The sequence below is a fragment of the Capronia epimyces genome (assembly GCF_000585565.1).
Source record: "Capronia epimyces CBS 606.96 chromosome Unknown aczIQ-supercont1.3, whole genome shotgun sequence".
Taxonomy (NCBI): Eukaryota; Fungi; Ascomycota; class Eurotiomycetes; order Chaetothyriales; family Herpotrichiellaceae; genus Capronia; species Capronia epimyces.
This window is the reverse complement of record NW_006912906.1, coordinates 333,821-354,838: the sequence shown is the minus strand read 5'-3', so window position 1 is coordinate 354,838 and position 21,018 is coordinate 333,821. Positions and strand designations below refer to the sequence as shown.

At 52.4% G+C, this 21,018-nt stretch overlaps 6 protein-coding genes across 6 annotated transcripts; 4 read left to right on the top strand and 2 right to left on the bottom strand.

The window, feature by feature from the left end:
• Positions 1-725: 725 nt before the first annotated feature.
• On the top strand, positions 726-2,399 carry A1O3_03389 (uncharacterized protein; the record flags this gene model as incomplete). Its single annotated transcript, XM_007733527.1, has 3 exons — positions 726-1,029; positions 1,115-1,516; positions 1,579-2,399. The coding sequence occupies 3 exons, from the start codon at positions 726-728 to the stop codon at positions 2,397-2,399; spliced, it is 1,527 nt and encodes a 508-aa protein (XP_007731717.1).
• A 1,293-nt stretch (positions 2,400-3,692) lies between these two features.
• On the top strand, positions 3,693-5,117 carry A1O3_03388 (uncharacterized protein; the record flags this gene model as incomplete). Its single annotated transcript, XM_007733526.1, has 4 exons — positions 3,693-3,891; positions 3,983-4,135; positions 4,169-4,502; positions 4,604-5,117. The coding sequence occupies 4 exons, from the start codon at positions 3,693-3,695 to the stop codon at positions 5,115-5,117; spliced, it is 1,200 nt and encodes a 399-aa protein (XP_007731716.1).
• Positions 5,118-8,106: 2,989 nt separating this feature from the next.
• On the top strand, positions 8,107-11,648 carry A1O3_03387 (uncharacterized protein; the record flags this gene model as incomplete). The annotated part of the gene is made up of 2 exons (XM_007733525.1): positions 8,107-8,535; positions 9,021-11,648. 2 exons carry the CDS (start codon positions 8,107-8,109, stop codon positions 11,646-11,648), a joined length of 3,057 nt encoding a protein of 1,018 aa, XP_007731715.1.
• A 742-nt stretch (positions 11,649-12,390) lies between these two features.
• A1O3_03386 (histone chaperone ASF1) lies at positions 12,391-13,374 on the bottom strand (the record flags this gene model as incomplete). Its single annotated transcript, XM_007733524.1, has 3 exons — positions 12,391-12,796; positions 12,853-13,201; positions 13,266-13,374. 3 exons carry the CDS (start codon positions 13,372-13,374, stop codon positions 12,391-12,393), a joined length of 864 nt encoding a protein of 287 aa, XP_007731714.1.
• Positions 13,375-14,185: 811 nt separating this feature from the next.
• Positions 14,186-17,460, top strand: A1O3_03385 (uncharacterized protein; the record flags this gene model as incomplete). The annotated part of the gene is made up of 4 exons (XM_007733523.1): positions 14,186-15,025; positions 15,080-15,511; positions 15,565-17,377; positions 17,441-17,460. 4 exons carry the CDS (start codon positions 14,186-14,188, stop codon positions 17,458-17,460), a joined length of 3,105 nt encoding a protein of 1,034 aa, XP_007731713.1.
• Positions 17,461-18,799: 1,339 nt separating this feature from the next.
• A1O3_03384 (uncharacterized protein) lies at positions 18,800-20,584 on the bottom strand (the record flags this gene model as incomplete). Its single annotated transcript, XM_007733522.1, has 1 exon — positions 18,800-20,584. The coding sequence occupies one exon, from the start codon at positions 20,582-20,584 to the stop codon at positions 18,800-18,802; it is 1,785 nt and encodes a 594-aa protein (XP_007731712.1).
• Between the last annotated feature and the right edge of the window lie 434 nt (positions 20,585-21,018).

Sequence of the window (21,018 nt, the reverse complement as noted above, 5' to 3'; positions counted from 1 at the left end):
ATATCAGCGGGAGCGGGATGCAGTAGGAGCACGATCATGTCCAGCCTTTCATATGTGTTGGTTTGTTGGACCTCGGTTGGAAGACGACCAGATGCCAGATGGACCACCGAGTCATGGATCATGGACCATGGACCACCCCTCGCACTGCTGCCTGCCCGTGAGTGATGAGTGATGGTGGTGATTGGCGGTGGCAGCAGGTGGGTGGTGGCGGTCATGTTGGATTCCGTCATTTCTGGGTGTTATGTGCCCATGGAATCTGGATCCTCCTCGTATTCAAGGGATCGTATACGGGGGACTAGGCTCGTATCGGGATCGTCTCGCATCGCATCGGCAGTTCTCCAAAAGCAAGCCTCCTAAGCCTGCAGACTCAGAGAACATTCCTCATCCATCGCCACGCCCTCAGATTAGCTCCCTACCTAGGTAGTGCTTATGTATGTATCCGTACGAATACGGATACACTTGCTACTCTGAGGGTTGGCGGCCAAAGGATGCATTAACTACACATATGCAGTTGGCATCTACGAGGTACTGTCACCCTTGAGATAGGTTACGTACCTAATAATAACGGACTCAGGCCGACCTACGCCTCCATGGGCCCGGATGAACTGAATCCACACCAAAAGGACCTTTGAGTCTCACACTTATACTCTAGGTCATCCCCTCCGGCAGATATATATTGCGAGTTTCTCTTCGCCCGACTTTCACACTCGTCCTCTACCGCCACCATGTCTTCTCTTCCTCATTTATCCATTCCAGCCATCGTCTTTGCCTGTGTGGCGCTCTTTGCTGTGCATCGGATCTACTATGAGATAACCGTCGCTGCGTATCGCCGGCGGCTAATTCGCGAGAATGGCTGCGAGCCCGTGTACTCGTACCCCCATAAGGGTATCATGGGTAAGTTGATCGGATTGGACGTGATCAGGGCCAATGTGCAGGCGGCCAAAGAGGGTCGAGTGCTTGAAGACATCCGCTTGAGAAACTGGGCCGACGGACGCAAGACGATCAGGATGAGGGTCTTGCGAAACCATGGTGAGTCCGCCACTCCTTACCCATCCCTCAGCCTGCTTGCTCTCGCCGACCATATCCTGACCGGCGATTGGCTCACCCGCCATAGTGTTTGTGACGATTGAGCCCAAGAACGTCCAGGCCATGCTGTCCACAAAGTTCAGCGACTTCGCTCTGGGCACAAGGAGAAAAGAAGTCTTCATGCCCATCTTCGGCCACGGCATCTTTTCGACCGACGGCGAGGCCTGGGAAAGGTCTCGGGCTCTGGTCCGACCCAACTTCACCCGTCAACAGGTGGCCGACCTCGACATGTTGGAAACCCACATCGGCAATCTCATCGGCGCCATCCCCCGCGACGGAAGCACGGTGGACTTGCAGGAACTTTTCTTCGGCTTGACCATGGACTCGGCCACAGAGCTCCTCTTCGGAGAATCCACCAAGACGCTGGCGCCAGGTCTGGAGACCAAATCAGCCAGCGACTTCGTGAAAGCGTTTGTCTATGTGACGGAGAGTAAGACACTGCCATTGTTCCGCCATCCACAGGGGGTAGACTCACTGATTGCCTGCAAATAGATGCATCCAAAAACTTCAGATCTGGAGGCTTGCTAGAATACATTCCAGACTCCAAATGGCGCAAGAGTGTCAAGGTTATCAACAATTTCGCCGACCAGATCATCCACGACGCTTTAGAGCAAGCCGACACCGAGAAACCCTTAGAAAATCGTCGCTACGTTTTCCTCCACGCCCTCCTCAAACAAACCCGAGATCCCTACACCCTCCGGTCAGAATTGCTCAACATCCTCCTGGCCGGACGAGATACCACGGCAAGTCTCCTGTCCAACACTTGGCACGTCCTTTCGAAACGGCCGGATATCTGGGCCAAGCTCAAGGTCGAGGTTGAAAACTTGGGCGGCGTGCCACCGGACTACAGCACGATCAAGGAAATGAAATACCTCAAATGGCTGTTGAATGAATCGCTACGCCTAATGCCCGTTGTGCCGGGCAATGGCCGCGAGGCGATTAGGGACACGGTCCTTCCCCTAGGAGGTGGCCCTGATGGCAGGTCCCCCATGCTTGTGAAGAAAGGCGAAGAGGTGTTATATAGTCCGTGGTCGATGCACAGGCGAGAAGATTTCTACGGACCCGATGCCCTAGAATTCAGGCCAGAGCGATGGGAGAGTCTGCGTCCGGGTTGGGAATACCTGCCGTTCAATGGCGGGCCGCGGATCTGCGTTGGCCAGCAATACGCTCTGCTCGAGGCCAGCTATGTCACCATCAGGCTGATACAGACGTTTCCGAGGATCGAAAGCCGAGACGAGCGCGAGTGGCGCGAATGGCTGACCATCACCCTGGCAAGCGGAGTTGGATGTAAAGTGGCATTGTTTGAGAAGTGAGAAGCCGGACCATGCGTGGACGACAATGTATGATTCTTTAGCGCTGCAGTATTCATTGGGTACCATATTTGTCCGTTCCAGCTTGAATGATGTGGAAACACAGCCGGCTTCATGAGGTTTGAGTTTGGCCTAAGAAGGGGAACCACACGAACCACGAGGTAAGACCAATGTCTTGCGGCGCGTGTAGGTGTAACATGTGTGTATGATCAGATTCCTGCTCTTCGTGTTACTTGCATTGCCTTCTCTGGACCCTTTGTTCGCGGCGTCGACGGTTTGGGATGGATGTACTGGTATACCAGAGGAGATGAAAAGACCTTTGCCAGTGGGGGCTATAAAGGCCGGAGCCGTCAAAGTGGCTCGGCGCAGACCGACCGAAACAATCGTGGTGGATTGGCTGGTGGCTGGACAACGGGATCGAGGATCAACATCGGTGCGCAGTCTGCCTTGCTAGGGATGGTGGGAAAGGAGCACTGCTCACCACAGTATGCGTACAAGGTACCTACAAGGTAGATAGCTACCTGGTAGGTAAGGTAACATACGTGGCTGCTGACCTTGGTCCTCAGGCGGGCTTGACACTTCCTCGAGTCGGGGGCCTGGAGAAATTCTGCGGGGATTCCTCACCAGCTCAGGCTACTCAGGCCCAAGATGCAACCTGCAACCCTTCAGCGGACCCAGTTTGCTGTTGGTGAACATGCTAGCACACAGGCGAGCCTCCATCATTCGCGCCCACCTTGTCTCTTACATGGGGCTGTACTCTGTACTCCATCCGCCGTCAGAAAATGATCCTCGTTGCTGGTCAGGTCAGGCCGCTCTTTCTACGGTGAGTCTGCCACCTTGCGAGACTGCTGATTCTTCGCCTTCGACCATGTTTCTGTAGGGCGAACCCGTCCTCACAGCGTCTCTCCCATCTCCCATATTCACCCGGTGAATGAACGGCATCTTCTTATCCTGCCCTCGTTCCCTTCTGCTCGATTCTTTCTGGGCTCGCTGTTTCGCGCTGCGCCGTCTGATCTGCCTTGGACCCGTCGTATTCCCTCCTCACCTCATCCGCATCTTGAACCAAGATTCCACGAGGCTCCCCCTACCGATTCCTGCCCTTTCTTACTTACCGACACCTATCCGCTATACCGACCGGCGAACTCAGTGGAACTGATCGAAATATCTCATCCGAACACCTCCTCGAGAGCTACTCCTTTCGCGTGGGCGGCTTCCCAAGTTTCACCGCGCATCAGTCGGCTCGACGCATTGTACAGGATGTCCACTTCACTCCACTCCTCGCGTTGACGTTACGAGATGGCGCCAACATCGGGACCAAATCGGCGCGCAGACACCGACAAGGGAAGTTGGCGAGCGTTTGCGTCCGACGAAGATTTGGTCCTGGAAAGCTGGAGCCAAGGATGTCTGGTTGGGAGTCTCCTCATTATGGGTTGCGTGACGGTCGCAAATATGAGAAAAGGAGTGCTCCTACACAAATTGATTCTCCTAGAGGTGAGTTGTCCAGGCATGCGCAAGCAAGCGCAGATAAGCTGATGATGGAACAAGCAACTCGCTGCCTTATCCCATGGTAAGCACGAATTACTCAGTGGTGGAACCCCCCATGCCAACATGTCCAGGTACTTTCTGCTTCTTCACGTTTCCCGGTTACGGCTGGTATCTGAGTTCGACTGCGGCCCTCTTGTACTGCTCCTGGGTAGTCCATAACGTTGTGGCATGGTTGAAGATCGGCCCGTTGGTCTGTGATTCTAGATCTATGTTCAAGCCACAGACAGGCAAGTGGGTTCGAAGGATCTATCTGGGTTCTCTGGCCTGCACGATACCTCCGATCATTCTTCAGATTTACGACAACTTCCGCTTCTTCAATAACATCAACGATCTCTATGTCACAGTGAGACCATACGAACCGTTGATGCGTGACCCATGGTGGGTTTTCTCCGTCCTGACCCTCTTTGAGGTCATCCGGAAATGCTACGGGACTGGGGTCCTGGAACTGATTAAACGATCTCCTCGATTCGCTATCTTGCTATCTGCCATCTGTCTCTCCTTGATTTTTACAGTGTTGGATATTGTTGCAAGCATTCACAGCTTTATTGGATCTACAGACGGGTAAGACGTTTCCTTCCTCTTCTAGATTGTTGCACCGGCACCCTGGCACCGACAACACACGCCAACACATCGAAGTGCACTCAGCGGCTAATAACCTTCAGGATTAACCCTTGGTGGAAGCTATCACTTATGTTCAAATGTTTGACCGATACAATCATGCTCGACGATTTCAAAACCGAGTTGAAGCGGCTGGGAATGAAAAGACTACGACGGGACGAAATGCGACGCCAAAGTGTGGCTCTTGTGGCGGATAGCCTCGAATCCAAAAGGGGAGACGGGCATATGGAATTCTCTGACCCGTTAAGTTACAATCCTACAGAATACCGGACAACGCAAAACCTCGAGGTCACCCCGACTGGAAGTCCTGTGGGTAGGTTGAGGCAAGGATCAATGACCGACCCACAAAGCAATCCCGCAGAACAACTCGGGAAGATAGGGAAGAAGTTGACCCATCTACCCACGCTCAAGGATCTTTCTCTAAAGCATACAAAGAGAAAGCTCGAAGCTAAAAGCGAGGCGAAGGGCACTCGTGACAATGCCGCAACCGCGTCCGCGCCTGATCGATTGTCGCAAATGAGACAAAGTCTGGGAATTATTGACTATGATCCTCGTTGACACGATTGGGACGAAGGGACCGCGAAGTAATGTGTTGATGATTCACGACATCACGTTCTGTACAACAGCAAGGTATCATGTGAAGGCTTGCGAGTCAAGTTCAGGAGAGCTGTCCTGATGGCATGGCGCCGGTGGACTGCGGACTTCCAAGTTGTGTCAATCCAAAAAATATGTGTCCCTAGTCATATCAATTCGAGACATTTCCGTTGAGAATAATCTTCGGCGCCAGCGCATTCTGTACCGTGCGATGACCTGCCCCAGCTACATTCGATCTCAGGACAGTGTAGACTTGATTTCCAAGTCTGTCCGCGGTGTAAAGGGTGGAGTGGACGAAGAGGCTTGAACGGGCTTAAGACATTGAGAGGTCGCCTTAGACTTTGAACTGTGCAGATTCTTTGGCGCCTAAGCCCACTCACTGACCCATGCCACAACCAATATGTTCGCCTACCCGATTGCTCACGCATCCGAGACCGCATGCTCTGCTCTGAACTGTTAATAGTCAGAGAGCTGGAGAAGCCTTGGTCCGCAACGGCGCTCAAAGCAGCACCCCAGCGCCGAGCGCGTCCATTACTAAGGCTGTACAGATGTACTATGGTACTCTTAGACCTGGCTCCTAAGGCTTAGGGGCTCCGGCTCCGGCCCACAGACTACGCGACACGCCGCGCCACGCGACCTGAAGGCAGACGTCGAGGCCATCCGTCAACATAAGCCCTCATGGCCGTCCTCATCATCGCACTCGCCACCCCCCTCCTACTCATCTGACAAGAGCCGCAGTTGCCCCTCCGTCGGCCTGCTTGACTGGATGTTCGACCTTGAGACAGGGAAATCCACCTGCGCACGAGAAACCGTGCACGGCGCGAGCAGGTACTTCTGCTGACACGGTCAATGGTAATGGTGATGCCGGCACAGAGTCCATGTTCGAACCTACCGTTGAAGCCAATTTCTGCCAAAGCGCCAGGCAAAGAGACCACCTACCACGCTGAGATTAGGGGCCGATGCTATCGCGACGCATGCTAAGAAGATGGCATGACATAGGCCCTTGTCATCCGACAACAGGCGAACCTAACACTTTCACCGAATCCTGGACGGCGTAGCCTCGTCTATGACGGCTTTTCGAGCTCGTCCAGAATGCGCAACGAACACCCGCCTGGACTTCCAAGCTGCACTTCCCGGTGGCTAAGATGTATAGGCATACGGGTATCAAGCATTCCGCATGCGAGGTTGTTCTGACCTAGTGGTACCTGGATATTCTTCTACACAAGATGAAGGAACTAGATTCTAATAGATGGCACATTGCAAATCCAGGTATTCTTCTACAGATATGCGACGATAGGTAAGCTCTCTGTTGAGGCAATGTATCTACCCCTTCTCCGGCCTGCTCTTCTTCCATGGAGGGACTCAATCAAGATTACTTGCTGACCTTATAGCTGTTGCTCGTTCCTTGGGCATTGAACCCACTCATTGCCCCAGAACATTAGACCCTTACGGCATCCGAGGTCACTGACCTGTTGCCTTGTGTTCTAGCTTTTCTTGACTGCTAGTTTGGCATTCTTCCTGCTCCATCCTGCAGTTTATGGGATGTGATATGAATTGGATTCTTCTAGCAGCGATGTCTCTTGCTCCATTGGAGGCTGCTGTTATTTGATTCTTTCTGAAGCCGCAAGTGTAGGATTTGGATCAGCTGTGAAAATTGCAACGAGACGAAGGGAGGAGGACGAGGCTAGGCTGGACAAGAGCAAGGTTTGTATGTAGCTTGACGGACTCGGCGTCTTGACTGATTTGGACGAATTGATTCATTGTTGCTATTCAATGTCCGCAAGCTTAGCTAGGCCGCCATGAAACAGTCAATTCCCATCTGGGTCTTTTGTCTGGACTATATCAATCAGCATAGAAAGGTTCAAGCCCATGAGAAGGGTTGAAGTGGGTTGCCGAAGCTACAATGCCTTCCGCACGTTTCAATATCGCTGTGTGAGGCATGGGTGCTTGGGGAAGAGGTGAACAAGGGCGGACTGACGGAAGAGTACTCCGTAGACAGGTAGCCAGCTGGCAGCAATTGATCTTGCATATCTCAGAAGTCTGCCAGACATTCAGCTTTCAAAGAATGAGCACATGCCAGTGAGGCTGTGACGACCGTACTTGTATCACACTGCGGGTTCACGTACCTTAGGCACTGCACGTGACGTGCGACGTGTCACCGACTTGTGTGGTATGGCAGCCGGCAGCAACTTACAGCAATACAAATATCTCCTTCTTACACCGTCTTCTCTCCTTCGAACTTTCTCCTCCCACATCTCTCTTCCTTCCTCTTCTTCGTCTGGCAGATCGTTATCAATGATCTGAACAGGCAGGACCGTCTTCCTTCCCTCCTCAAGAGGTTTCGCAGTCGCCATTGCGCGTCTCGATCCTCTTGAGCTTCGCCCTCAGCCTTATCCTTGATTCAACCAGATCATTGTCATCAATCCTCAAGGTGAGCAGTTCTCCTCTGGTTCTCTCTTGTCTGTGTCAGTCCCAAGAGTCTCTCTTCGACTGACAAAGTCACAACCTCACTTCCACCGCACTTCTGCCCCAATCTTAACCGCCGCTGTCCGATCTTTCGGCCTCGCCATCAACACAAACATTCCGTGCAACGCACTTCCTTCACCTCCTTCGCTCCGTCTTCGTGCCAACACGTTCCTCTCACTTTGACCATTGCTCTTTCCTGTACTCACCATCTGGCAGAGCACGTATCCTTGCTTCTCCAACTACAGAAGTCAAACTGTCGTACAGTACTGATTCCCACTCCCTTCCCCTCACGTCTTCCTCGCATGCCAGCCGATCTCTGAGACAACTTGCATGCGTCTCTTACATCTTTCCAAAGACATCATCTCCGCTGCATCATACATTCCTTCTGTCATCCCAACGTCTCTTACTGCCATCTATCAAACACACTGAACTGCCTTCTTGCAAGACTTGCACTGACACCCCCTCTGCAGACTCCAACTGAGCCAAAATGTCCGGCGCAGCACGTCGTCGTGGTGCAGGTCGTGCGACTAGAGGTCAGGCGTCCGAGACATCGTCACGACGTGGTGACCGACTCCAGGTTCCCGGTGGTGGCTTTGACGGTCCGGCCTCAAGAGGTAGTGCTTCGGCTTCCGGTCAAGGCTCGCATGGTCGTCAAGACTCCAATGCTCCTCCTGCGGGCTCTGGTCGTGGCTCTCCAATCACTCCACAGGGTGGATTTGCAGCTCAGGCTTCTCAAGCTGCCAGTCGACGAAGCAGTCAGTCTGGAGGCCCAGCTCAACAGACCCAACCGGCAGGCCTTGCAGTGCAGCAAGCACCAGTCCGGCCCGGCGACCCCGCTAGAGATCAGCAGCCCAGATACAGTGACCAGCTCCGAAACCTGGACTTGCCGGCCTCGTTCTACAACATTGACCAGTTGGTAAGTGCATTCCCTGACGTGACGCGGGCAGTCAATCTGCTACTGCTCCGCTTTGCTACCATTGAATTCGCTGTCCTTCAATTCCACACAATCACATTTCCCCATCTTTTGCCTTCGGCCCATTCTTGTCGATGGACTCTGCTACATCCTTTCACCCTTCCCCCGCCCTCCTGGAAGCGATTCTAGGACTCCAAGCCACTTGTTTGCCTTCAATGCTTGTTTCATGCTCCCACACCGGCGCACCTTCAAACCTGCTCATGTTTGAGCAATTCCCACTCTTTGCTTAACAAACAATCCAATTCACCATGCGCAAGGTCTTCGACGGGTATTTATACCCTCCTTTGCTCCCCCCCCCAATTCTCCATTGTCTATTCTCCATTGTCTATCTGCACCTTCTCGAGTCGATAACCATGGATTCAAACTCTTCTCCCATGATGATCCCGTACATTCGGAACATTCTTGCCCCAGGCACTGACGGTTACCAGTACCAACTCCCCACCCAATTCAAGAAGCGTCCAGGATTCAACAACAGTGGCAGTGCCGCTCAAGTCGCCGTCAATGCCTATGCTGTCACCCAGTATCCAACCGTCAAAGTCTATCAATACGACGTCATCATCGGCACTGGTGCTGAGAAGCGCGTTGTACAGCGTAAGGTCTGGGACTCGAAGGTTCGCAAGGAAGCCACTGGGCCTGCTATGATCTACGATGGCAATCGTCTGGCTTGGTCGCTTCGTGATCATGGCGGCGAACTTCGTATGATGGTCGACCTGGACAAGGAAGAAGGTCGTCCTTCACGCGGTGACAAGAATTCATTCCGTCTGCACATCAAGAAGACCCGCGAGATGGACATGAGTATTGTTCAGCAATACCTCGATGGCAGAATTGAGTTTGGCGTTCCGGTTGCTGAGGCGATCAACTTCATGGACCACCTCCTACGTGAGGGGCCGTCATCGTCCAGCCAATTTCTCTCGGTTCGTCGTTCGATTTTCAAGCGTCAAGGCGAGCGAAAGGATCTTGGGGGCGGAATTGAAGTCTGGCGTGGAATCTACCAATCCATGCGACTCGCCGAGGGCAAGAAGCTCATCATCAATCTCGACGTTGCCAACACCTGCTTCTGGAAACCGACCTCCCTGACCGCTGCCATCATCACCAAGAATAGGGAGATCAATGATGTCTCTGCTATCATCAAGATGATGACGCCTACCAGATCCAATGGTTCCAAGACCGCGAGCTTGACACAAAAGGCCATCGAAAAGGATTTCAAGAACATTGTTGTGACTGCTCAGTATGCTGGCAATCCTCTTCCGAACAAAGAATGGAAGATCTACCGTTTTGATGTCAACAATGCCAACGAGGAGAAGATCGAGTGGAAGGATCCAAAGACCAAACAAGGTACTGGAGAAATGGTTACCATCGCCCAATACTTCAAGCGGAAGTACAATATGGCCTTACAATACCCGGGTCTTCCCCTGGTTGAGATGACGAAGAAAGGCGTCAAATATCCTATGGAGTTTCTGCACATTTCCAATGGTCAACGCTTCCCAGCCAAGCTGGATGAATTCCAAACTGCAAACATGATCAAGTTTGCTGTCTCGCCACCGCAGACGAGACTTGCCGCAATCAATGAAGGCAAATCATGGCTGAACTGGAGCAACGACCCATACCTTACGAAATACGGTCTCCGGATGAACGGCGAGCCTATCAAAACCAGTGCCCGTATCCTGCCAGCACCAAGCATCAAGTTTGGCAACAACAAGATCGAGAACCCAGGTACCAGAGGTCGCTGGGACCTGAAAGGGAAGCGTTTTCTCACTGGCAACCCTCAGGAACTGGTCTCATGGGGTGTTGGACTATTTCCTGGAAGGATCAAGCCGGACAAGGCTGCCATTGACAAGTTCTGCCTCGATTTTGCTAGAGCATATCGCAATCATGGTGGCGCTGTCACGAACAGACCGCCATACATCAAGATGCTCTCGAAAGATGCAGGCAAAGGTGTCGAGGAACTTCACCAGGAGACCGGCAATCATTTCCAACGAAAGCCTCAGCTAATGATCTTCTTGGTTCAAGACAAGCAAGCCTTCCACTATCTGCGCATCAAGAAGTCTTGCGACTGTCGCTTTGGTGTCGTCTCGCAGGTGATGCAAGTCCAGCAGGTATTGAAGGGAAATCCTCAATACTACTCCAACGTGCTTATGAAGGTCAATGCGAAGTTGGGTGGCGCTACTGCACAAGCTATACCTGCTCCTAGCAGCGGGTTCAAGTCATTCACAGCCCCAACAATGATCATTGGCGCCGATGTTTCCCATGCCTCGCCTGGCAGTCAACAAGCGTCGATGGCGGCTCTCACTGTCTCGTTCGATCGCTTTGCAGGACGCTACGCGGCTGCATGTCAGACCAACGGCCATCGTGTTGAGATGATCTCTGAAGCCAACATCCGAAATATGCTGACCCCGCTCCTCAAGGCCTGGAAAGAACAAGTTGGCGGTGGAAGAGATCCTGTACAGGTCTACTACATCCGTGATGGCGTGTCTGAGGGACAGTTCGCCCATGTGCTTAATCAGGAGATCCCTCACATCAAAGACGTCCTTAACACTTGTTCCGGGAGAAAGTGGGAGGGAAAGATCACAGTGGTCGTGGCATCAAAGCGTCACCATGTTCGTGCATTCCCGACCGGAGCTGGTGCGGATCCCAAGGGCAACCCACTACCGGGCTGTCTTATCGAGAAAGATGTGACAATGCCGAATGAGTGGGATTTCTTCCTCTACTCTCACATTGCACTTCAGGGCACGTCTCGACCAGTCCACTACACTGTCCTCCACGATGATGCAAACCACCGCCCCGAGGCTCTGCAGAATATGATCTACGAGCATTGCTACCAGTATATGCGCTCAACCACATCTGTGTCTCTGCATCCAGCAGTCTACTATGCGCATTTGGCGTCCAACCGTGCAAAAGCTCACGAAGATACCCCTTCCACTGAAGGTCCTCAAGGTGGTGCAGGGTTCAAGCAGCTCGCCCCAAGTCGCAGCTCGGAACCTTCTGATTCGGAAGTCAAGCCGTTGTTGCCGCTCTGGAACAGCCACGGCATTGCCTTTGCGATGTGGTACATCTGAGCGAGCACGGTCATTGCCAAAGACTTCCATTCTGGCACGCTGCGGCACAACAACTCAGGCAACAGGACAGGCCCAGCATCATCAATTTTCTTTTCCCTTTGTTCCGAGTACAGTCCGCATCGCCTCTGGTGCTCTAGCCATCAGTGAACCTCAGGCACAATCTCGGACTTGGTCTTACAGCAGTTGAAGTCTCTGCTTCGAACCAAAAGACGAGGTCCTATCACAACGGGCCATCTACCCATTGCAGTTTGCAGCGTCGATTCTTGCACCACAAAACCCAACTCACAAAAAAAAAAGTACTATCGATGGCAAGCTCATCCATGCCGAGATCGGGTGGCTTAGTGAGCCTGCTCGTCGATTGTCAACCATCCTACAGCATTTGCTCCATCAACAGCTGGCTGGATGGTCTTTCTTCTTTAGTTTAGCTCAGTTACAGAATGAAGCATATTGAATGCATGTCTTGTTTCCTCAGTAGATATCGTCTTTTAGCCGGGTTCTGCTTACTTTGTTCAACATGCCCTTGCATGTTCAACACATAAAGGACCACTGCATATTTGGCCATGGCAGACTAGTTCCGCAAGGCACGCACAGCATCACGGCAAAAGTGTTATCAAGTGTGAAAAAGAGTTGTCCCCAATCATCACTCGTCTGTTTTCATTGCATTCCATAATCTCGTTCCACAGTAAGCCCACCCCATTGACTCCCGACGCCTTGCTTTGATCCGACGAGTAGAGTCCTGTCTCTAGTGGACCATGACCTCTGGCTGTGGCTCCGTCGCCTTCTGTTCGCCGTTGGTGCCTGCTGACGCAGCGGGTTTTTCATCGCCATCGACCATCTCAGCATCCTCGCCATCAGCACCCTCATCCTCTTCCTCATCGTCCTCACTCTCACTACTCTCTTCTTCTAGATCCTCGCTGCCGACGTCACTGGCGTCGTCCTCTTCATCTTTGGGCTTACTGACTTCCTCAGTCATTTCTTGGTCGCCATTTGGTGCTTTCTGGGTCGCAGTCTCCACCTCCTCTAATTCCTTCTCTAAGGCAGCCTGCAACTCTGCCTCTTCTGCGCCATATGCCGCGCCGTCATCATCCAAGGTATCGGCTTCTGGTTGTTCAGGTGGGTATTCGGCTGGAGCAGATTCCTCCGAGTCCCTATGAAGTGTATGAGCAGGAGAAAGGAGGCGCACGTTGATAAAATCATGACATACCACTTGATGGCGAATCTTGTCACTCTAGGCTTCTCTGCAAGGACATTCCGTCTGATCCGTTCGAAGATGGGCTTCGCCGGTGGCTCAGCATTCAACTCCTCGCTGTCATACTCGTTGTTGACGTAGTACCCAACTCGTACAAACTCTCGCCCGTCATAAGAGCAGGTCAAGAGAATCACCGTCACTCCAATGATTTCCGAAGGTGGGAGACGGGAAATATTGGGTGGGTCGGCCTCAAAGATGAACTTATTCACGCCGATCGGGATAGGACCGACAAGTAGGGAGTCGAGCTCTTGGTCATGCTCGGCCGATGTAGCGGATCCAACGTAGGTCAGTTTCCATTCGAGGTCTAGTTAGACAGGTCAGTCACTCTCATAATAGAAGTCATTACACGAGGTAGACTGGACGCATACCTTCCCGTAACTGCTCGAGGCATTCAAATGTGATCTCGAATTCATACGGTGCCGTGAATGGGGCAGGGTTGTTAAGGACTTTGACCCCAAGCAGCGAGACCACGGACATCTTCGCGACAAGCGTGACGAGATAAAGAATGCAAGTTGGGGTGTGAGATATTGTGTAAAGTGCAAAGTGCAGATTGGAAGATTCTTATGTTCCTGTGAATGAGACCGTCTTCGTCTTCGTCTCCGTGGGAACCTAGAGTGGACAGTCGTGGAGGATTTAAATGCGGCAGTAGAGAGATATAAAGGACGCGGTGGTGGTTTAAATGATTTGGACACAGCGCGTAGTCGCGCGCGTTCCGTTCCATTCGGTCGGAGTACGGATAAAGTGGTTTGCTTTCTTGCCGGTATGCGCCTCCGTACCATGGTTGCGTTGTTCAGTCCACACAGGTCCTAGTACTACACCGTATAAATAGTGCGGAGTATGTCTTATTAACTCCGGAATATGGAGTACGGAGTACGGAGTAGTACGTAGTCCGGATGCGCTGCACCTTGATGTCCTTGGCGAGTTGATCCATAGTCACGTGATGACTCACCGGCACTGGCATTCCCTGCAAATCCTTGCCTGTGTTCCATCTTCCATCTTCTCCGGCATTCAGACAATCACCGTGATTATGATTTCACTTTCTACCAAACCTGAGTGATACTAGATATCACGTCGATTCCTCCCTCCAGCCAACTCCTTCTCGCCCGATATGTCATGAATTGTCTCTGCGCGTACGCCTTCTAGCTATTTGAACATTCCTGGTTAGTCTCGAATCACCACCCCAGCAGTCACAACAGAAGTTGACACTAATCTCGACAGACAAGATCTCCTCGTTGAGCTCTCTTCTTCCTCCTATACTTCCTGTTCGAAGGCCCAGGCAGGATTCAATATGGCAAGCCCAGATCAAGATTCCCTATCGCCGTCGAATGTTGGCCAGGCGGCGCGGTCACCTCAGTTTGATTTCAACAACATTGCGGCTATGACCGACTACTCGGATGTACATTTGACACAGCCGCTGGGGGCATCAGAAATGGAGTCTGTCGATACTTCGCGTGACCCAATACTATCTACAACTCAGTCTACTCTTCAACCGTTTTCTCCGCAGCCCGTCAGCCAACTGTCCCCCCAAGGCGCAGCACCAGACCTGACGCATTCTTCCGCATCCACCCCTGCGCAGGCCCAACCCCAACCCCAACCCCGTATCGTCGGCGGCTTTGAAGTTGATGATGACCCTGAAGATGAAGAAGGGACCCCGGATGGAAAAGACGAGGTTGATGTCTATGATCCAGCCGTTGGCTTGGATTTCGATGTCTCTACACCTGCCCCTGCAAGCCCGTTTGATAGAACTTCCCAGTCACCAGAACAAGAAAATGGAATCACTCCTGCTCCTGTCCAGGCAACTGGTAGTCCCGCTGACATTTCTTCTTCCACTCTTGCCGTTGGTGTTGATGCACCACGTACTGCAACCGCCACACCTGTTCAAACTGCCTCTAATGTTCCACCTCAGCCTGATCCGCCTCGCTCTCCTGTGAACGGTGCTGTCGCTCCAGGCTTGCCCAAGTCTCGACTAGCTCATGACGTGGTTGGTATCTTGGAAGATCGCATCAAAGACGACCCACGTGGAGACATCGATGCATATCTCGAACTGATTCACGAATTCAAAAGTCGACACAAACAAGATGAAGTCCGCCGGGTATACGAGCAGTATCTTTCTGTGTTCCCCTTTGCTGTACGTGTCTGTGCTTGCCTTTGGTCCTGTGTCCCATACTGACAGAAACCGTAGGCTGAACAATGGTGTGCTTACGTGAGGTGGGAGGAAGAACACGACAGGATGCGCGCCATGGAGACCCTTTTCAACCGGTCTCTCCTCGAAGTCCTGGATGTGCAGCTATGGTCCTTATACATCAACTATGTACGCCGTCGCAACAGTATGCAGACGGGCGATATTGCCCGATCTTACAATATTATCAATGACGCCTTCAGCTTCGCTCTCAAGACTATCGGCATGGACAAGGATTCCGGAAGCCTCTGGCAAGACTACATCCACTTCTTGAAGACTGGTCCAGGGACCGTGGGGGGCACAGGCTGGCAAGACGGGGCTAAGGTCGATACTCTACGAGAAGCTTACCAGAAAGCCATTGCGGTGCCCACCGCGGCGACGACCACCCTATGGAAAGAGTACGATGCATTCGAGACGGGCCTGAGCAAGATCAATGTATGTGCGGTCATAATCAGCTTCCCACGGCATTGAGCTAACAGTGACCTTAGGGCCGGAAATATCTCCAAGAGAAGTCCCCCGTCTATATGACAGCCAGAACAGCATATACGCAGTTGCAGAACTTAACCAAGGACCTGAGGCGGACCTCGAGGCCACGGTTACCGCCCTCGCCTGGATTCCAAGCCCACGACGATTACATGAAGCAAGTCAGTCTCTGGAAGCAGTGGATTGACTGGGAAAAAGAGGACAATCTCGTGCTCAAAGATGAGGATCTTGCGCTGTTACGGAGTCGAATCTTGTTCACCTACAAACAAGCTCTGATGGCGCTCCAATTCTGGCCGGAGATTTGGTATGATGCCGTAGAATTCTGTTTTGCCAACGGTCTCGACAGCGACGGTGTCAAGCTGCTCAACCAAGGCATTGCATCCAATCCCGAATCACCTTTACTCGCCTTCAAACTCGCCGATCGCATTGAGTCATCCACGCAGAACGACGAAGGAAACGACCCAGGCGCCAAAGAGAGGATGAAGAAGATACGAGAACCATACGACAGAGTCCTGGATGCCCTGTATGAATTGATCAAGAAAGGGTCTGCACGAGAAAAGCAAGACATTCAAAACGCAGAACTAGCAGCTACCACGAATGGAGATGGTAGTGGGTCTGGCGAAGACGAAATCAATGCCGCCAATGTGACTGCAAAGAAGGCCATGCTCGACAACGAAATCGAGAACATCAAGAAAGCGGCTCACGTGCAGACAAGTCTGCTTAGCCGCATGATTTCACACGTGTGGATTGCTTTGATGCGCGCGACCCGAAGAGTGCAAGGGAAAGGGTTGCCTACTGACCGTGGCCCAAGTGGCTTCCGTGCCGTGTTCGGAGAGGCTCGCAAGCGAGGGAAACTCACGAGCGACTTCTACGTGGAGTCGGCAAGGATTGAGTGGCAATGCTACCGCGACCCGACCGGGACCAAGATCCTAGACCGGGGTATGAAGCTCTTCCCGGAGGATGACTACCTTCCTTTGCAGTATATCAAGCATTTGTTCGAGATCAACGACGTCACAAACGCACGAGCTGTGTTCGAGACGACAGTCAAGAGACTCCTCGCCCATGACGATGCAGAGCACACTGCAAAGGCCAAACCACTGTTTGCATATCTTCATGACTATGAATCCAAGTATGGAGAATTGGCCCAACTCCAGGCTCTTGAGGACAGGATGCGGAAACACTTTCCGGAAGATCCCACTCTCAAGCTATTTTCCAGCCGGTATAGCACACCAGCTTTCGACACCATCAACGTCCACCCAGTCATCTCCTTGCAGCAGATTCGGCCTCGTCAAGGCACGGTGGTGCCATCAGTGGAGGTCCCAGAGCCCATCAACTCACCTATTCAAAAGGTGGTTGACTCCATAACTACCAGTTCTCCCAAGCGGCCCTTCCCCGATGAGTTCGACGATGTTGGTCCCCGGAAAATAGCACGGGGCGAATCACCTCTCAAAGGAGCTGCCGGCCGTCGGATGAATCAACAACAGCAACAACGTCAAGCCAACAACCCTCCCGCCGGACTGCCGCCGTTCCCCGTGCCTCCTCCATTACCTCCTCAAATCGCCTATCTCCTTAGCATACTCCCCAAGGCATCAACATATGTCGACGCCCGACTGGACGCAGCCAAGATGGTAGAACTTATTAGAGACGTTCACCTTCCTCCTCCGGCAGCAGTTGGTGGGCAGCATCATCCTCCACCAGCACCAGTCCCGGCCACCAGTTGGGCACCATATCAGCCACATCAACATCAACCTGTAGCGATGCCGCCGCAAGGCTACAACATTGCTCCTCCTGGCGTGACGCAAGGACAGTATGGAAGTGGTAAGTGCCTAAAATCGCCCAATTCTCTCCACCGCGCCCTTCTCTGTACTGACACGGCCCCAGCACCGTTTCGCTATGCATAATAGAAAAGGTAAATGTGTTTGCAGGTGAAGGATGGGTATTGTACAGTACAATCTACAATCTGGCATGGGCATGGCATGGCATGGGGTGGGAGTGGCGTTCTGAGCCAGGTCGGGATGTACAAAAAAACAACCACTTATGGAGCATGCATTGCATTGCGAGGTAGCAGGTGTAAGCTTTGACACATGGGCATCCACACGCATACGCACAGGATCATGGAATCTGAGACCACGGATCTGCAATCGGGATCTTGCATGATGAAGCAGAGCAAAGCCCACCAGATTCAGCCACGCAGGATGGACGGGCGGCTTGCACTGCCTGGTTTACAGTCTAGTCATTTATTATATAGATGAGAATGCCATGATGCATGATAAACCAAGCCTTAGCCTCCTGTAACGTGATGGTTGTGCCTCTCATGTGCGCTGTGGGCTGCGGGCTGTGTTGGCTGCGTCCGCTAGAACAAGACTGCTCTGCTCGAACTAGTACCAGTACCGTATCTGGATTCAATGACAATGATCGTCTCCTCCGACTAGCAATCATGGGCATGCCAGCGGCTGGACTGGGGCTGGGCTGGGCGGGTAGGCAAGGCAAGGCAGGCAAGGCAGGCTCACGCTCCTCCCTGGCTGATGAGATGGAATGAAGCGAATTGAGATCAGATGAGATGAGATGAATTCATCATGTCAATATATACTCCGTATGGTATCCTCGATTCCCTCAACGTTTGCCGTTTTTTTTCAATCTCCCCATGATGACTTTTATACAGAAGAAAAGGACAATATTCGTGCCTGCTCTGTGAACGGAAAACTTTGCCCAGTCTCGACGACATGTACTCCATGCGTGTGTGCACCTTTTGGATGATTTGCACCTTGCCGTCTCTTTATCAGGATTTAGATCGCTCGTCTCCCACATGTGCTTCGTTGCTCTCTCGTACCCATGTATCCTTACAGTGTCTCCTTCATCATATAGCCAAACACGATTTGTGCTTGATTCCCATCTGTAGCCTGCAGCCTCGGCGACGAATCTCGATCACAATGATGCATCCATCATATACGATGCCCTAACGTGCTATCGGGGCAAGCAATGATGGTTGGTGTATGGAGCTTCGAAAAGGCCGCTGGCGCGACAGATCGGCTTATTATAAGAAGCAATAGGTCAAGACAAATATTGCTCTTGAAGCTTGAGACTGTCTCAGACAAGAGTGAAGTTTGAGTCGCTTAGCTCAACAGCTCGAAACTTCCATCCTTGGTGGACCCCTGACAGAGCAAGTCATCTGTCCTGCTCATACCAGGTGAAGAGTGGCACGAGCAGTGGCAAATGTGGGCAGTCACAGTAATGACTGATTCACACGGCAGAATAGACTGCGGTCACATTTCGGCCACATTCAACCCTCTGCTCCACAGCAACATTGCGCCCCTTCACCTGGATCTTGTGCTTGGGCGTTAGGTGGAGGCGATGCTGGTCTTTTCTGCCGGCCTCAATCTCCGAAGCCATATCTAATGGTCGGATATACTGCGGAGTGGCCACATTGTTTCTCTTCCCAGTTCCAAGCTGATAGAATTCGTTACCGCCCCACCAAACCACATCGGCACCCCAGTTCGTGTCGTTTTCGGAGCTTCTTTCGCTAGCATTGAGGTAGGTGACATTGTCCATCACGGCAGAAGCATGCGTGGAGCCGACTGAGATTTGAGCTATGCGGATAGGAATGACAGCCTTCTTCTTCTCGTCGTACTCAAAAAGTCCGCTAAGACCTGGAACTTTCGTGAGTTGGTCTTGCAGATGAGTCCATTTTCCGTTTCCCAGAGAGCCCTTGAGCCCTTGCCCGCATGCCCATGTATCCGCTGTTACACGGCCAAGGGTGCGAATGTCGGATGGGGCCTCGGACGGGCCTGCAACACGAGTGGCGTCGATCGTGAAGAAGCTGTTCTGGCCTCCTGCGGAGATTCCGGTGACTTTAGGCACTTGATTGGTGCCTTGATAGAGCTTGTTGATGGGCAGCAAGGACGGCATGTCAATATATCGGGATCCAGGATTAGACTCGAACCCTAGTTGGCCGAACGAGTTGTCGCCAAATGCGAACACTCTTCCTTCTTTGTCAAGTACGAGAGAATGCGCATCTCCAGCTGCCACCTTCTCAATGTTGAAGCCTTTTAGTGTAGTGAGTTCGTGACACATGTCGTAAGATCCAGCAGGCCGGGTGAGCCACGTCAAGCCAGGAACGCCCAGTTGTCCTTGACTTGGATAGGCCTCGGTGCTAGACGCAGCAGAAAATACCCGACCAGAATTTGTGAGCAGTAGAACATGCTCCAGGCCACCACTGATGGCCGTGACTTTCTCGGCTATCCCTAAGTTTTGTGGCTTTAGTCTTCTATAGCTGATTGGAGACGTCCCGCTCCAAAATGGAATCCAAGACGTCTCGCTGGGCTTGGGTCCATCCTCTTGGTCTGCTTTGGAGACTGGGACGGAGTAGACAATCCCATTCTTCGCCAGGCCGATGACGCGATCCCGTGAGATTGCTATCGACTGGAGATCTTTCCCTTTCAGAGTGACTGTCGGTTGGACCACGTCCTCTGAATACCCTTTTCCCCATTGTACAAGGTCTCCATTTTCAAGCACGGCGGCGCCGAAGTTTCGGTCCAATTTGAGATCTCGAAGTAGATGGTCGTCGAAGAAGGAAATCCGCTGCGGCGTCTTGATGTAAGCCTCGTCTGAATCCGGGGCGGCCACCTTGCCAGTGTTCGATCCCCACGCGTAGACTCCCGGATTTTCCCAGCTCTTTTTGACTTGCAGGTGCTGCGAGCTGATGATGTCTCGATTTTCTTCCTTAGAAGCACCTTTCTTCCTCTTTGACTTCTCGATGATCATCTCCGGAGGGTCTGGGGCCGGGGCTTCCGCTTCGGCTGCGTTCAGTTGCACAGTGCTGTAGAGTAAAGCAACGGTGGCTGCTGCGGCAAGGACGGCAGAAGACGGCCGCTTCCATACTTGATGTGCAGTGGAAATGCTCGTGGGTTTGGAGGATAACTGTCTCCGGGATGGGAGATGAGGCCTCCATCGTGGTCGGGCGATATAGCTTCGTCGCGAGCGGGCCCAAGAGCGAAGACCTGAAGGAGGCATGATTTTGGACGACATGTTGGCAGTCTGTACGTGCTATTGCCACGTCTGGCACATGCTTTGACGAGTCTTCGAGGATAAATCCCAGGAGCTGGACTTTAGGTTGAAGTTGCGGAGGTGTCGAGTGTCGTCATGTTTCTACGTGAGCCTCTCTGTGGCTCTGACCGCCTAGAACTTGTATGGACGGCAGAATTCTTTTACCTGCGCCGCTATTATCACATATGCCGGTATGTACATAGACCAGCACGCACTTCCTACATACTTCCTACTTCCTACCCTCACTCTCCTTCCACTATTAGCTCTACGTGGAAAAGACAGGGAAACCCCAGTGTTTGGAACAACCTTCTGAATAATTCACATAGATTCCCGCCACGACGGCTTCCAGGCTAAGGGCCTTCAACTCACCCACCGCACTCCTCTTCTCTGTTCGACAAAGGCTGAGGCTCCTTCTC